Genomic DNA, 17,591 nt, shown 5'->3' on the forward strand with positions numbered 1-17,591 from the left:
CACATTTCTTTTTTCCCAGACAGTACTGACACCTAGCTGCAGCAGAGGAAATAAGTATATATATTTTTTAAAGCAGATTACACTTTGCCAAAGATCAATATAGGCATTCAAATTGAATTAAATAAAGTTATATGCAATATTAATGAGATACATTACAGCAATACATTGTTTAGTCATAAACAGCTCAGATATTATCCTAAAACTCTGTAGTGTGATATTTAAAAATCTTAATGTTGGCCTCATAAACTAGATAGATAGATAGATAGATAGATAGATAGATAGATAGATAGATAGATAGATAGATAGATAAAAGTAAAAAAACAAACAAACAACAAACATGATAACTATAACTAATAATCTGTTTGCATCAAAACAATGACTTTCTCTTTTATCACGTGGCGGATCACAACAAGTCTCCAACATGTGAGCGTCTGTCTGTCTCACTCACATTGGGAATGAGAAAGTCACAAACTGTAAATACACAAAGGGCTCCCAGGGTTTAACCAGTAACTGGAATGTTATTTTCACAGGGAAGTGGACAGTGAGAAAAGGGAACAGTCAGATTTTCTCTCAGCACATGCTCTCTGTCGTGGAGAGACACAAGTAGAAAAAAATGAAGCAATAAACTCTGAGTTTGCAAAGGGCAGCTGCCGTTTTTTTCTTCGTCTTTTTTTGGGGGAAGTTGAGTAGTGAAAGGACCGTAAACACATCTAGAACAAGGCCAGGTGTATGTGCCTGATTTGGTTGGAGTTGTGTTTAAACAAGGGAGGCGGAATAGCTCCAGGCAGCGTGGGCAGTCAAATTTGCCACCTGTATGTAAATGACACCAGTAACGCACATACAAGCACACTCTGCTTTGAAGCACTATTATGTTCCAGCCACACATGCCTCCAGACACCAAACATAAAATTTGACTACTCCACACTCTACTCAAATGCACCCACTTCCTGTTTTTAATCTAAGAAAATATCCCATGTTGAGTCTTTAAGTGCCCCTTTAAAAAAAAAAAGAGCATACTCCTGGGGAAAGAAGGCAAAAAAAACAAAAACAAAAAAAAACAGTGAGAGATGATGGAAAAAAAGGAAGAAAAGACAGCGAATAAAAAAAAGGTACAGTTACAGAAACAGATATTTTCTGATACACAAACAGAACCAAAATAAATCAGAAAAAGAACCAGATATATTCAAGTACACAGAAGCTGAAGCAAACTTTGAGTTTGAGATTCCCAGGAGAATCAACTGGAGCCAGAGAGCGAGAGAGAGAGAGCGGAGGAATGTATTAAAACTAGGTCACAGTCAGCGAGAAGGAGGAAAAAGAGCCTTTGCCTAAATGATCATCTGCAAGGCAGGATTTGAGTGTTAACTTTATGCTTCTTACAATGAAAGTGTGACTAATGATGTGCATGTGTGCTTTATAGTGAACATGCTGCGAGGAGTTTTCAAATTGTGACTGGCCCTCCTAGAAAAAAAAACAAATTGTAAATGTTTCTTTTGGCTAATAATAAGATTTAAATTTTCTTTCAGTTCAATTTCATAGACTTAAATCCCTTGATTCACTACGGAAAGAGGTCAAGCAGTTCTCTTTTATGCATCCCCTCCTCTCCACACGCTTTGTGGGCCTTTTTGTCACACGCTTACTTCCAAACACAAGTCATCAACATTAGATTAACTCCAGTCTATAAATACTGATGAGTTGCTGTTTAGAGACACACACAACCACCAACTACCCAAAGCACATGCACAGACAGACACACAATCGTGGACTCTGACTGCCCCCAACTGGAGTCTGATGGAAATGCAAACAGGGATAGGTGCAGCAGTTCCTTTTCTTCCAGTCAAACCCAGGTCAGCAAACACAATCCAGCATCCGTTACCTGCGTTGATGTCAAGGAGCTGACTTCTCTTGAGTTTCTCCTCCTTCTCCTTCTCTGCCTTCTCTCTGGCCAGTTTAGCCTTCTTGATCTTTTCTTCAGCCTCCTTTCTCTTCTGATTCTCCTTTACTGCTTGCTGATGAATAAAGAAAACAAAAAAAAAAAACAATTAAAAGACAATCCCAACCCTGTTTATATTTGACCTGGTGTGGGCTGAACTGCCCACACCAGGTCACCAGAAAAAAGTTTTCATTTCATGTCAGTTTTATATTTGTGCGTATTTGAAGCCTGTGTATTTGACTAACTGTAAAACAAGTGAATGGCATTATTGTAGTAACTGGTAAAACAAGTTATCCCGTGTGAAACGTCACAACTGCCATTTGTGTGTAAACTCAAATGTACAATGAAGTCACTTTCAGCCGTTATTATGTCAATAAAACCAGGTGCACAATCCACCTCGGCTGACTCTTTAACTTCTTTCATCTACTTTCGCAATACTCTACAAGTACTGGAGCAGCAATACTGGTGAAGTCATTAAACAGCATATGTTAACAAATGAAGTGAGGTTGGTCAGTACAGGCTGAATAACCACAACCGCAGCCACTTCAGAGGAATTACGGATCGAGTCATTTCGTTCACATTGTAACACACCAGGAACATGTTCCTGAAATTGTTAATGTCGCTGAAGAATTCCTCTGGAGAGATTTTTCTTGGGTCAAAGACAAAGTACTCTCCCAGGTCTGAGTACTGCTTCTCCATGTTTTTATGCAGCAGGTCCAGCTTCTCGTACTGCTCGCGAGCAGTGCCGATGAAACTGTGCAGGGAGTGCGTTAAGGGAAACTCTTTTCTTACACTGCATATAAAAAAAAGTGCCATGTGTACATTCACAGGCGAGTGCAAAGAGTTAGATCAGGGTTAAGATTTTATAGATTGTCTTATATTAGTACTGGACGGAATAATAACAATAATGGCTATGGTGTGTCACAACAAGACTTGAACGGGTTCTGTTCCAACTTGAGCCTGTGTGAAGCCTGCATGTTTCCTTCCTTCAACAGTGTAAAAATATGCTAGTGGCAGGTTATTGTGTAGTGACAAAAAATGGATTGACTGAGTACTGACTGGCATCTTTTTCAAATCACTCCTATGTCATTAGATCAGTGGCTTGCATTGTTGCATGTCTATAATAAAAAGACAAGAACAAATAAAAGGATATGGAAATTTTTTCCACGAACAGGTCCTTGTCACTTTGTGCAGGCGGGAAGGTCTCTAAAGTTTTTTCCAATTTTTTAATCTGCTGGCCCATCAGATCAAGGTTCTTCTGGAGAGTCTCTGCCGAAACTGCAGAAGACAAAAGAGAGTCAACAATGCAGGGAACCTACATACATCATTATACACAAAAAGCAGCTTCAAAGGCAGTCAAAACCGACTTAGTAGATATATTATGATAAATTGCGATGAACAAAATACGTAACAAGAGACTGTTAGGTATTTCAAGTGACAGAAATGCATAGAAATTGGACTGTGTCCATGTACCTCTGCTGGCTTTTTCCACATGAATGAGTTCGTCGGTAAAACCCATGACTGCAGGAAACTGCTCCTGGCATGTGTCAGCCAGGAAGTGGAGCAACGTCTGCTTCAGATCAGCTGATTTTGTGTCACGTAGCTAAAATGAAAAATAAAGGCCATCAAATAAAGTCAATGCTTACTGTCTGCATTGCAAAAAAAAAAAATGTTCTTGTGCTGCAGGAAAAAGAGCACCCTTTGTTCATACCTTGCACAGGTAAGATATGGAGAAGCCGAACGCCTTCCCATTACGTGAGCCAGAGTTCATAAAGTTGCCCACGACCAGGATGATCTCCAGTAGCTGGGAGAAGTTTTGGCTCTTGGAGAGCTCCTCACAGGCTGCAGTCACAGACACCACGTCGGGCTTGATGTTGTTCAGCTGCTCCTCAAACTGCAGCTTGAACAGGATGGCCTCAAGCCTCACCTTCAACTGCTTCACGGTGGACATCTGGCAAGAGTGGAGAGGACGGGAAGTGAGGATGAGATGCTTTCTGAGTATGGACAAGTGTGAATACTGAAGGGGATTTTTTTTTTTATTTATCACGCATTTTGTGGAGCTGAACAAAGTTGCCTGTGTTTGGTTCAACAGCGCGACGATTTTCTGTGTCCAACAAATATTTGCAACGGTCTCAGCTTCTTCAGTTCCAATGCTTTCTTATTTAACAAATTTCTCTCCTGCACTTGTGGTTAGTTTCACTCAAGTCAGCTGACAGTTGAAAATAAATTGGTTTTAAAAAATCCTTTAAAAAAATCCTTTACTCACCACCACTCCAAACTGCTCCGACTCGGCCATGTCATCATATTCATTCTTCATCTCACTCAGGACATCCAGCTGGCTTTTTTCAGGCAGTTGTTTTACCAGATTCTAGTAAGAAATAGGCACAACAAACGTCCTGATTTAATGTGACATGGACATAAAGATCTTTTAACTGTCAAGGGTATAACGTTTGTCATATATAATATGCTCTCATTGTACATATGATAACACATAATGTAATGATGTGTTATTTTGGTAAATTGGCTTCTGGTAAGGAAAAAAATACATTAAAAAAATCAAGGCAAGATTTTGAAATTAACTGTGACACGTAAATGATTAAGCACAATGTAGGAAAAGTGCAGAAATCAAGAGTTGAGAGATAAGCTGTGAAATCAGATTGGTCTAAGGTCAGTACCTGAACCATTGACTCTGTGAGGATCTTCTCATTAACCTCCAAGATGGCCGATTTGATTTCCTCATAAGGAAGGCGAAATGATCCCAGGAAAATGGCTATTGAAGCAAACATAGTCACAATTAATAACTTGTACAGGAAAAGTGACTAAGAGCTTTCAATGCTTTGTTGCCGTGGTTAACCCTTGTAGACTTACAGAGGTTCTGAGAAACCTTGCCATCCAGAACCTTCAGCTCCTTCACCTTCTTCTTCTGCGCCATCTTCTTTGCATCTCCGCCATCCTGCTCCATTTTGGCTATAGAGGTAGAAAAAGACAAGCAGAGCGCCTTGTTAGAACTTGCTTTTTCTTTTATTTGCTGAGCTGATATCATTTAACATAATACTGGAAAGAAAGACAGAAGTCAAATCAGAAGGTTCTACAGTTGCAGACTTGGCACATCCTTTATTGTGTGAGTCTTCCAGCTGTGCGGTGTCACAGAGGTGTCAGGACTATGGCACTGGTGGCCTCAGGTTACCCTGCAGTAAAATGGCTGCAGAAAGAGGCCTGTAGTCGACAGGCCTGGTTAACGAGGGTGAGCGTTTGTTTGTGCCGTACATGTTTGCGTAGTGCATTGCTACACTAATTTACATATGCCTGACAGATACACACTTTAAAAATGAATATGTTGTGGCAAGGTCACTGTATGGTGGTAGTATGGGGGCAATGTGCACTGTCGAATGTGAGAACACTGTAGGGTAGAATCCTGTGTAACACTTCATTGAAACCATTTCTTGTCTTGATGTGTTTGTGTGTGCTTTTCATGTGCAACACAGTTCACCATGTGTCCAGTGCTGTCATGATTTCACTTCACTGTCACACAAATACTAACAGCAACAGATTCTAAGCACATACAGGAGACCAATGTTGCACTTGGCAGTTTGTTCAATTTATTGCAGTCTCGTTCACCCTGTTTGATCTGTTTTGACCCTGTCTCGCTCAGGTTTGTTGCTGTTGTGTCTAATCCCCTCTGTGGCCTTGTCTGTGCCTGATGTGAATGCCCCCTTATTTGGATCAGACAGTCACAGGAAGCCGGAATTAGAACAGCTCATATTGGAAAAGTACGCCGCCTCTTTTGCTCATATTGTTTATGTAACACACAAACAATATCCACGTGCTTCCACAGAGCAATCATGGTCATAATGGCCACTTGGGAATAAATTGAATCTGACCATTTAGTGATTTTAGAAACCAAGTTGCGCTTTTTTGTTGTTGTTGAAGGAATGCAATTAATCCGTGGGGGGAAAAAACACCACCTGTGTTGCTAATATTTATCATCATCACAAATTTAGGTGAATCCCTCATTTGTGTCATCATAACTCCCTAATGTACTTCACATCCATCATCTTCCCAGTTGGCCAGCTGCAGCTCACACCCACACAAACAGCAGCACTGTTGCGACTGTTGCACACAGGCACCGTTTGTTAAAATGTCCAATCACAAAACGCTTTGTTCCCTCGAGAGGGGCAAATCAGCTGGACAGTCTGCTAATGAGTCTTGGCCTCTTAATGAGCTCTTCTCCACTCACAATGTGAGCATACACAAACACCACTCAGCGGTCTGTGGCTTCAGGAAGCACGTTTGTTCCTCACCAGTCCCCACTAACAACCAACCAGTCACTCAGAGAGACACGAAAACTTAACTTTAGTCTGATGCAATTTATCCACTTTCCATCTGCACATGATTGGGATCATATCAGCACAACGAGCTGTGTCTATCTCCACCGTGATTCACTGACACTATTGTGTGCGCAACAGTCCAGCCACTGTGCTGGCCAAGAGCAGGAAACCGTTGCAGGAAGTCTGTCATTACCCACACACGGTCGGAAAATCCATCAGCACATCTGAGAGGAAAACAACACAAACGTCTCGGTTGAAATGTTTTAGGGGAAACTCGGCGGATGTGAGAAGGATCTACAAATAAACAACTTCAAGGTGGTGATACAAAACAGGAAGATGGAAAATGAAAATAGACCTCTTGTTTTGGACAATGGCAATCAGAAAAAGGGGGATAGAAATGTATGTGAATGAACCGGATATGCACAGATAGATTTCACAGCGGCAGATGTGTCAACATTTGCGCACCTAAAACAAGATGCCGCCTTATACCACTAGTATGTCTGTTAATTGGCCTTGGGAGTCAAATCTAGACACTTTGTAATCTCATAGTGATAATCCAGTTTGTGTGTATGTGTGTGTGTGCGCGTGTGATGCCACCATGTCACTAGGTCACCACGCGCCTCTGTATGTCAGTGTGTCCCAGAGCCACAGCGGGGGGAGCATGTGTGTCTGTGCAAAAAATAGCTACAGAGCCAGCTGCGCTCCAGCCAATGGCATCAGGCTCAGCCGTGTTGACATCACGGCTGATTCATAAAATGGGGGCTGGTGTGCAGATTGTAAAATGGCTGCTCCGTGTTCTCCACATGCCGAGCCGCCACAATTTTCATTTATGAGCCGATGGCACCTCTAGTGGTGGCTACGGCGTGCTGCACCCTGCCACACTTAGTCATTGCGGGGGAGGAGAGGATAGGATGGAGCCCGGACGCACACGCACACGCACACACACACGCACACACACACACACGGACGACAACTGCATGGTTTCGAATTCCAGTTGTCTTTTTGTGAGTTAGTGTGTCCTAAAAAAAGCTCATATTTTTGTTATAACAAATACACAAATACCTACCAGTGCTACAGAACGAACATACACACACGCGCCCGCACACACACACACACACACACACACACACACACACACACACACACACACACACACAGTTTCCAGGAAATTACACCCCCCCTTTCAATAACAGCTGCTTGGCACAAAGAGATGATCGGGGGGTGGGGGGGGGGGGGTTGTGGAGCCAAGTCTGTGTGTGTGTGTGTCTACGCACGTTGTCTTGCATGTCTGTGTTACAAACGGAAAACTAAATTCTTCTATATGAAAGGCCTCTGGTTTTAATTAAGAGGGCGGCAAGCGGGAAAAGAACCAGATTGAAAAAAAAAAAAAAAGGCTTCTGGCAACCATGCGGGTCCGAGTCATGCGGAGGTCTTGGTCAATGTGTAACAAAGTGTGTCATGCGTGTGTCCGTCTATCTGCACAAAGAGGAGTCTGTTTGTCAGTCAGCAGACCTGAGTGTGTCCTTCAATCCCCCCCCCCCAACTCCCTGTCCTCTCGCGACTGTGTCCTTAAAAGGAAAAATGTGCGGTGGAGGAGACGAAGAGCCGGAGCATGGACAAAGAAAAACAAATGGAAAAGTACAGATGGAAGGAACGGGGAAAAGAATGCACACAGAGGAAAAAGTGCTCTGTGCACTCCTCTGTTGACCACTTTGAAATCAAACCCTCTTCACTTTTGTGCCACAAAACTTTCATGTGCTGTCTATTCATCTGCTCATCACCACTCCCCGTGAACGCCACAGTTTATTTTTAACCCACTAAAAGCTTTCAGATGATGTGCCCCCTTTGTATACATTAGGGCCCCAATAGATTTTTTTTGTTCTTTTTCTTTCACAGACCCTCTGGCAGTGGGATAAAGTTATGACGCTGAGCTGCATGTAAGATGAAACATAGTCTCTCCCCCCTACATTAGACATTCCAGGCACAGAACTGTGTAACCTGGAACACGAGGGGGCGGTTTTCCATTTCAACATCTTAGTGGGTAAGGAAAAGAAATGAAAAAAAAAAAAAAAAAAGTTAGTGAAATTGCTCAAGAGTTCGAGCACACAAACACAGTTTTATGCCAGCTTTTAATGTCAGCAAAGCAATTTAGTATTTGTGGTTTTAGGAGTGTACTCTGAAAAGTGTTGAGTAAGACTTGAGTACGAAGAAATGACAGGGGGTAGAAAGTTCTTTGTTTAAAGTAAACACAGGACCAAAACTACAACAGACAGAAGGACAGCTGTAGCCTCAGTCCCTTTAAACTTTAAATGTCCAACATTCTGTCACTCTCTTGTGTTTGTGTGTGTGTGTGTGTGTGTGTGTGTGCATGTGTGTTACAATGAAAGCAGGTTTGACAGAAGAAGAATAAGGGGGTTTCCAAGGTAACCTCCAGACTGAAAGAGCCCCTTCATCCTGTTTTTTTGCCCTGAAAGGAAACAGGGAGGAGGGGGGAGCCTGGCTCACTGTGTGTGTGTGTGTGTGTGCGTGCCTGCGAACATGTGCGCGATTGTGTGAAAAGGACCAGATGGCAGGGTGGGGCAGTGAGGAGGGGGGACTGGGGCAGGATGTGGGAGGGCCAGACAGCAGGGGGAGGGATCGTGGGAGGGGCTAGGACCGTGCTCACTTGCGCACCCCTGGAGCATGAACGATGTATGTGCAGCCTGGATTTTCTATTTTAAAATTAACTTGGGAAAAATAACTTCGTTTTTCGGTGTAAAAGCCCAGAAGAAGGCAAAACATATTTCCAAAATTATCAGGACAAATTAAAGTATACAATTTAGTTTATGAATGCACTATAGATTTGATCTGATGTCTAAAATGTATGCCATATTAAAAATGTTTGTTTCATTAAAAAAGTTTCAGAGAGTTTAATTTTTATTTTACAGAAAAAGAAAACATGAAAATCATCAAAATTTGCAAGAAGCATATTCTTTCATTTTTTGGACTTGAATAATGTGGAGACAAATGAAAATGATTAACTTATTGCAGGCAGATCAGTAACAAGGCATTGATTATATTGAAACTCATAACCATGAAATTCATAAATGTATTATTTTTGCTTGTGTTCATCTGTAGATAAGATAAAAGATAATTATCAATCATAATATAAAGCAAAGAAACAATAAATAAATAAATAAATACACAAAACATTTTTTTAAACTTCTGATTTAGTTTTAGTAAATTATTTTTTTTAAGGAAAAAAAATACATCTCATTAAAATATCTTAATGTTAAACAGAATTATATGCTTAATTCAATATATATGTACCGACTGGAGGCACAAAGGGAGGACTCGGATGGAGAGGACGTAGTTTATCTGTGGGGACACAGTGCCCTCAAGCGGTGACTTTTGTGTACTGCGGCTGTTTTGCACGATGCCCTGAATGTGAAGATGCAAGGCTTCTCTTTCACAGATCTTATTTCTCTGAACTGCGAACACACGACTGAGAAGCAAAAATCATATTTGGGCTCATATGGGCCCAGCGGAGTGTGTGCGTGCGAAAGTTTGATGGACACCAACTGGGTGAGAGTGATGCGAAAACAGTGCTCAGAAGTTGTTGGCACGGTGTGCGCCGGTGTTATTTTCCCAGGGCCACTCTGACCTCTCTCTGCTCCTCTGGCCATGAAGGTCTCAAAACGATGACGCACACGCGGCGTGCAGCGGCATCACTGATGAGATACACACACACACACACACACACACACACACACACACACACACACACACACACGCACGCACACGCTACGCTGCCTGCATCACTGATAAGGTACACTACCGTCAACATCCTAACACAGCCCTACCTTGAACTCCAATTGGCACTTGCTGAAACTACACAAACAGCCCATAAATCCCCATAGCAACTAACAGAGGACACGGACAGGACCTCCTCCCTGCTGACACACACACGCACATACACACATGCACACGCAGAGGTGAGCTGCTTTGGTGTGCTTATTAAATCAGTCCTATATCAGCCAGTCTCCTTGGGACAGCAGCAAAGATTTACTACAGCAATTACACTGGCTAATTACAAGGAGGAGAGATAGAGGGAGTGAGCTAGAGCCACGGCGTGTGAAGGAGAGAAGGAAATCAAATCAAAAGGAGCGAGAGCGAAGAGAGGCACAAAAATCCGAGACTGCAACAGAGCAAATAAAAGTGGGGAGAGATGGAGAGGAGTTGGTTCGTGCGAAGGTGCGACCTTGAGCAGGGCAAAGCAGCGGACCCTTGAGTGGCACGCAGCAAACAACAACAAAAAACAGTACAGTGTGAGTGTGTGTGTGTGTGTGTGTGTGTGTGTGTGTATGTGTGTTTGCCCCACCGACTAACTGAGTGACTCATGGAATGTTTAAGGAGTTTTTCTGTGGCACTCTGCTCGTCTGAGTGCCTCTTTAGTATTTGTTATTCATTGTGTGAATGTCCTTGATGCTGCACCAGCCACAGTGGCGCAGGGCTCCCTCTATGGGGAGGAGAGTGCATTACATTACCGGGCAACCTCATTTACTGTTGTGCTGCGCGTTAATCACGCAAGTCTACAGCGTTGTGAAGCGCATGTGGTGACACTTAAAGCACTTATAGGCTTAATTTATATATATATGTAATATATATATATATATATATATATATATATATATATATATATATATATATATATATATATATATATATATATGTATACATATATATATATATATACATATATATTTATATATATATATATGTATATATATATATATATATATATATATATATATATATATATGTACACACACACACACACACACACACACACACATATATATGCACTGCTACTAAGAAGATTATAGGGCAGCAATGCAAAGTGATCTGACAGTGTCTCACATTTGAAATTACATTACAGACAAGTAAAGTGCCAAGAAATCTGTAAAACTAATACATTTCCAATATATCATATAGGCCGCAAATCCCCCCCACCCACCAAAAAAAATCCTCAATCAAGACAGATATTCACATACTATTGCCTATTTCATCTCATTAGATGTCAAGCGGAGTCCACAGTGAAGGCTGCCCACCAAACGCAGACATTTCCCTCCTTGCGGAGTGCACCGTCCATCCCTCGAAGACTGATTTGAGACTGAGCAGAAAGTGTAATTTACATGGGCACAGAGGAAGAAACGAAAACTTAGAAATTGGGTTCCCATCTCAATTAAAAAGTTAGATGAACTGTAACACGCATGCACCCCATGAGGCGACAAAAAAGTTGCCCTGGGCAAAAAGGATTAGGTGCTCCGTTCCTGTCACTCCTCAAATATTCATCATTTCCTCGCGGAAAGACAGCAGACAGACAGCGAGCCGGGGTACTAAGGAGGAAAAGGCGGAGGGGGTCGGAGGGAGTTGGAGTAAGTGACTGAGAAATGCTTCGTGCATACAAACGCCGCAGACTTGTGCCGAGCAAAACAGTTGACGGGAGAACGGAGAAAAATGGACGTCTGTGTGGTGTCATGCCATGGAGGGCCGTTAAAAGCTCATTGCAAGGCTGGAGCAAACTCTCATCCTCCGCTAATCCCTCAGTTCCTGTCCTCTCGTCTCCAGCCATCCATCCCTTCACTCATCTTTATCTCTGCCTCAGTGATGAGGACAAAGGAAAGCACTCACTCACTCACTTGCTCGCTTTCTGGCTCCACGGCGCCCCCTCCCCATCTCCCTCCTTACTTCCCTCCCTCCCTCCTCTCTTCTTCTCTCGGTCTCTTCAGGCGAGACTTGCAGGCCTGATTAGCAATTGTGACTTGACCACATGGTGGAAAGACTGGCACGCACAAACAAGCGCACACGAGGCCAGGCACACAGACGCGCGCGTTGATGCATCCGCGCACATGTAGCTGGGAGGAGGACAAGGGCGAGTTTTGCCGGGGTCTAATTACCCCCCGAGCCAGGCCACCAGAGAAAAGATGGGGGGTGGGGGGAGAACGAGTGAGTTTTGCCTTTTCTAATGTCACCCATCGCTTGCAGCAAACACGGCCTCACACGGAAAAAAAACATGTGTCTGGTGCTTGTCACCATTTCTTTTTTTCTTTTTTTTGCTTCCCGCAGCCAACATGTTAATAAGACATTGCCAGAAACTTAAGGAGGTAAAAAGAGATATGTTGAAAGCGATGCTGGAGGATGGATGAAAAGGATGAATAATAAAGCGGAGCCACTGAGAAGGGAGGCAGCGTCGCCAGAAATATTGTGGAGCAAAAAAAAAAAGGGAGCAAGGATAAAGGGGATGGAAAAGACAATGTGAACTGGCAACTGTGTCAGAAGAAATAAAAGGGTTTTGATTAGGACACACACTCATCCCCACATACATATGAAAGGGGACCCCTCCCAGCCCCCCACATCCCACTGAAATTTTGTGAATCGTATTAACAGGTTTGAACTGGCGGAAACCAGAGAGAGCACTGATCTAATATTCCTTTGAGTTGCTATGTATGGCTTTGTCGACTGTTGAGTGTCACTCGCAGGTTACCGCTACTGACGTTAAGGGTTAGTGGCCCAAGCAGCTCACTAACTCAAAGTCCCCGGCACAGCTTGTTTGCATTCTGATGACGAATATGATTATGATGATGACGATCAATCGGAGGGCAGGGCGAAAATGGGCAGCTACGGGACGGATAGGTCTGCATTTTGCCATGAAAAGAGAAAAGAAATGAACCGAAAATCTCCCAAGGACACTTTAATTGTGGGACCCAGCTCCACATCATTATGTTGGTCCTAACTTTGATTTATGCGTTTAGCCAGCAAACATTTGGGAGAGAGCTCTTCATAACTCTGTGGCTGAAAAAGAAAATTAAAAAGAGATTTACAAAAACAACTTAACCCTAATCTGGCACACACCCTCCTGACCGAAATTGGAACAAAACAACGCAACAAACGAACTCCGGTGTTCCAGGAAAAAGGTCGAGTTGACTGTTAGCTAATGATAATAACGTAAACAAAGCCTCAAGGGGACAAGTTATCTTTAATGAGGTGGTCACAACCGACACTGGATAATTTAATGACTCTCATCCCGACCGTGAACGAAGCAGAAGGAGCAATGTTGTCCAGTGTTTTTAATGCCCTTTGGGAACAACAATATCAGGCACTGGATGTTTTCTTGCTGCTTAAAGATCAACAACTGAGAGTTTGTTAGACTCCTACTGTTGTAGAGCATAACTTCACGTTCTCCTTTTATATTCCATACCTCAACAAAAGAGGTCAAAGGCAAAAAAAAAAGTCTATTAGATGAATAAGAAATGAATTTCAACACCTTGCAACATGCTCCTCCGAGGTGCCTATGACATATGATTTATGGTAAATTTGCTTTGTGTTAGCTGTGACATTGACTTTGGATGCATGAAGCAGGTGCTCTAGGGGCAGACCCGACATGAGCCGTGCTCGAATTGCTGCAGCATCTTCCTGAAGGGCAACCAAAGAGATAACAGCAGGCTGAGTGGTACAGCCAGAAGCGTAACAGACAAGCATAATGCTTGGGGGGATGCTTCGACATTCTTTTAATTCCATATCTTCGAAAACGCAAACTGCAACCACGTCTGGAATTCCGATGCGTGAGAAATGTTCACAGCCCTGCAAGGCTGTGTTGTTTGTGAAAAAAAAAATAGTTAGCAAGTTAGCGAAGGTTTGCATACACAGGACGGAGGGCTTCACAGACCGGTGGTTTACCAGAGGATGAAACGGTGATTGTGTTTTAATCCTCCGACTGTCTGAACCATGATCCGTGGTCACCCTTATGCCTGGCAACGGGGAAATTTCTTATCATGGGAAAGCAGCTTAACGCTTGAGAATACAGCGAACACAATCTTTTGTTGCCTCTGTGAATGTGCGCGCGCTCTTTGTAGCGAACGCTCTGGGAAAACTAATGCAGGTGTTTGATATACATCAATAAACCGGGATCATAGTCTGACTAAGTAGCTGCAGGGTGATAACGGTGATTATCTGACAAGCGCCACCTTTTTTACGTGGGAAACTGGGGAGACGTCTCTCTCTCAACAAACATCTATTGGGTGCTGCGGGGTATCCAGTTTGTGGAATCAGTTCTACTTCCTTCCCCATGGAGAAGAAGGAGGGAAAAAAGCCTCCAAACCCTGTAAATAAACTAACAAGAGAAAAGGACATCAGACAGACGTGCAAATCCGCTCTGGTAGAACATCTGTCTGCTGCCCTCTCACTGGAATTGGCTGTAGATGGGGCGAGACAAAAAGGCACACGTTGGCGTACACATACACACACACACACACACACCACACACACACACACACACACAAAGGCAAAAACAAAAAACACAAATTCGCAGAAGTACACACACTTAATCCCACCATGTGCTTAGTGAGCCATCAGGGGACGTGTTGCCAATCAGACGGCTGTGTGAGGCTGGGCAAATGAAAACAATCAAGGAACAAACAATATGGCTACAAGACAGAGAGCGTTTCGTGCGTGTGACGCCTGTGCGTGCATGTGTGCCCGCAATAGCGCTTGTCTGATTGAGTTCACGGATGCAGACGCACAAAAACGGCAGCCGGGGACTCGGCTCTGTTGTCTGCTCACTGCACTCTTGGATGGGCCATGTGTGACGAAACCTTTTCTGGGTCTCCTGTAACTAAAAAAAAAAAAAAAAAAAAATGATTGATGGCACGGGTGACATGTTGAGGAAAGAAAAATAAATGTTTCAGGATTTGGCTCTTGCGTAACCAGTGAGCTGTTTGAAGGAATCATTTGCGAAACGAATGGGGAAAAAAAAAAAAAAAAAAAAAAGAACTGCTTCACAAAACCATCCCCGGTTGAGATTTGCTTGTCCTGTCACGTCAGTGACGGCCCAGCCGTGCGCAAAACCGCGACAGGCTCCAGGCCGAGAGCCCACGAGTTATTTTAACAAAAAGGCTGCGCAGTAGTTTCCTCGTCCTACCTGTTGTCTAGCCCCGTGACCCGGCATGTGTGGATGTCTGGCGAGCTATTACTTCTCTCTGTCTTGTCTCTTCTCATGGCTCAGTGAGTATGTCAGTCCACATTGGCCCTCTTCCAGGAGCTACCCAGAGATGGCAGCGGCATTAAAATTTAACCCGCTATCTTGCCACTCACAGCGCGCTGACAAGCCGGGGCAGCGAGAGGGAAGCGCCGGAGATAGCTATGAGGGGGCGTACGGCGGTTAGGGAGGTGGGGGTGCAGGGGCTCGTATCTGACCACAGGTGCACGCATACACACACACGAGCGCGCACACACTCACTCACTCACTGGCAACAAGTGTGTGAGATGTGATAAAGACAGATGGAAAGCGACGAGGCGAAAGATCCCATACGCATGGAGAGTAAAGACGACGATGGAGAAGATTACTGCTGGGCCGAGCGCGCGCGCACGCACGCACGCACGCACGCACGCACGCACAGACACAATTCCGATACATAAATGGCTGTGGAAGTAAAGCGTATCTCTTTAAGCGTCCAAAATAGAAAGTCTATACATGCTTTGCAGCCACAAGTTGTCTCCCCCCGACCTGTCTTTTCAAATCTGCCTCACCTTTTTTTTTTCCCCATCAGCCCTTGATTCTCACTTCCTTATAAGCAATTGCTCAAGCCACGCCTCTGTCCTCTCTCTGTCCCATCCTCTTGCTTTTCCTGCTACTCCTGCCACCCCCACCTTTCTCTTCCCATCCATTTCTTCCCCAGCGGACGACAGGGGTAGCGGGCGGTGCTGGGAGGCCTCACGGTCTCTTAATTAAGAAGCAAGGCGGAACGAGGCCACAGTTAACAAGGACACACACACAGACATTTGCATTGTTTTACTCGCAAGGACCAATGTAGCCACAGGGCCCGGGCCACTCGAGTTCGCCATCACCACCGCGTCTGCCCTCGGTCTGTACTATTAAACACTGATCTCGGCTCGAATGAAGAAGTAATTTGCGGCGATACTGCAAGGAGTGGTGCGCAAGAGAACACACGTGCGCCCACACACACACACACACGCAAGCACCTTTTGCCTTCACATATCAAAGAACCTAATCAGAGGTAAGGACCTGGCTTGCAATCGACAGAGCCAGGACTCAATCAGGGAGCACAATCAGACACAGGACACACACACACACACACACACACACACACACACACACACACACACACACACACACACACACACACACACACACACACACACACACACACACACACACACACACACACACACACACACACACACCTGAGGGCAATTACACAATAGAAATGAAAAATACACACGCACATACACACGTAAAAAAAAAAAAAAGCCCAGAGTTCACAGACGAGAGGAAGACCATTATGTTATTTAGTCTACCTCATCACAACGGTAACCAACACACACGCAGACACAGACGCGCACGTGTGCAGGAGGCGGGATGGAGGTAGCTATTTTGAGAGTGTGCGCGCCCGTTCTTTGCGAAGGTGACTTTGGGCTTGCTGGAGTGGTAATTGGGTACACATACAAATGCCTTTTTCTCACTCTACCCCACGTTCTCATCAGAGGCACCCACACCCCGACTTCCAATTCCCGTCTTTCTGTTCGACGCAAGGCCCCCCGAACGTGATTACATTTCCGACTTGGGTAAGGGATAAAGCGACTGAGCGGTGGAGTAAAAATAAATAAATAAATATATAAATAAATAGGCGAGAGGCGGGCGATTGACTTGAGAAACGTAGAGAGGTGGCGGAAAACAGCAATTGCTGTAAATAGGGAAATCTAATGCAAAGACGCGTACATGTGCATTAGAGCATCCTGCACACAAAAACAGAGACCTATAAATCACTTGGCAGGGAAAAATGCCGAGGTGGGGGGAAAAAATACAGAAATGTCATTCAGACTGTCACCCTGATCTTTTCAGTGGCGACGCGTGCATGCACACGCGCGTCAGCCCATGTGCCCGCACGCACGTGCGCGCACACAGACAGACGGGGTGCAATGGCCATCTCATTTCCTCAGACGAGTGCCATTTTCTCCCTTTCTCTCTCTCTCTCTCTCTCTCCCTCTCTCTCAACCGCTCCGTCGCTGTGGTGATAAAATTAGCATTCCTTTCCCTCCTCTGCTTCCCTCGACGGCTGAACAAGAGGTGAGGACCAAGGGGACAGAAGGAGAAGAGGAGAGAGGGGAGAAAACGGAAAGAAAGACGGTAACAAAAGAAGACATTAGGAGAAAGGGGTTGGGGGACCGCAATGGAGACAAAGGAACATTGCGCTGCGTGTGCGATGGGCAAGAGAAAGAGCACCGATGAGAAGACAAAAGACCGAAAGGGACAATACATTCGGCAAAGTTGGAGA

General features: G+C 44.2%; 1 protein-coding gene across 3 annotated transcripts in view; it reads right to left on the reverse strand.

Moving 5' to 3' along the window:
• Positions 1-17,591, reverse strand: part of diaph1 (diaphanous related formin 1) — a 74,061-nt gene that overhangs the window by 11,017 nt on the left and 45,453 nt on the right. For all 3 annotated transcript variants that reach the window (XM_076046803.1, XM_076046802.1, XM_076046804.1), the window contains 8 exons: positions 4,799-4,897; positions 4,606-4,700; positions 4,197-4,298; positions 3,642-3,881; positions 3,404-3,533; positions 3,083-3,208; positions 2,522-2,685; positions 1,874-2,006 (listed from right to left, as the gene is read on the reverse strand). In XM_076046803.1, the coding sequence (XP_075902918.1) occupies positions 1,874-2,006; positions 2,522-2,685; positions 3,083-3,208; positions 3,404-3,533; positions 3,642-3,881; positions 4,197-4,298; positions 4,606-4,700; positions 4,799-4,897 (1,089 nt within the window). The remainder of the gene's footprint in view (positions 1-1,873; positions 2,007-2,521; positions 2,686-3,082; positions 3,209-3,403; positions 3,534-3,641; positions 3,882-4,196; positions 4,299-4,605; positions 4,701-4,798; positions 4,898-17,591) is intronic.

This window comes from Nelusetta ayraudi, unplaced genomic scaffold (assembly GCF_046127955.1).
Source record: "Nelusetta ayraudi isolate G7.1 ecotype Tasmania unplaced genomic scaffold, CSIRO-AGI_Nayr_v1 ptg000090l, whole genome shotgun sequence".
Lineage (NCBI taxonomy): Eukaryota > Metazoa > Chordata > Actinopteri > Tetraodontiformes > Monacanthidae > Nelusetta > Nelusetta ayraudi.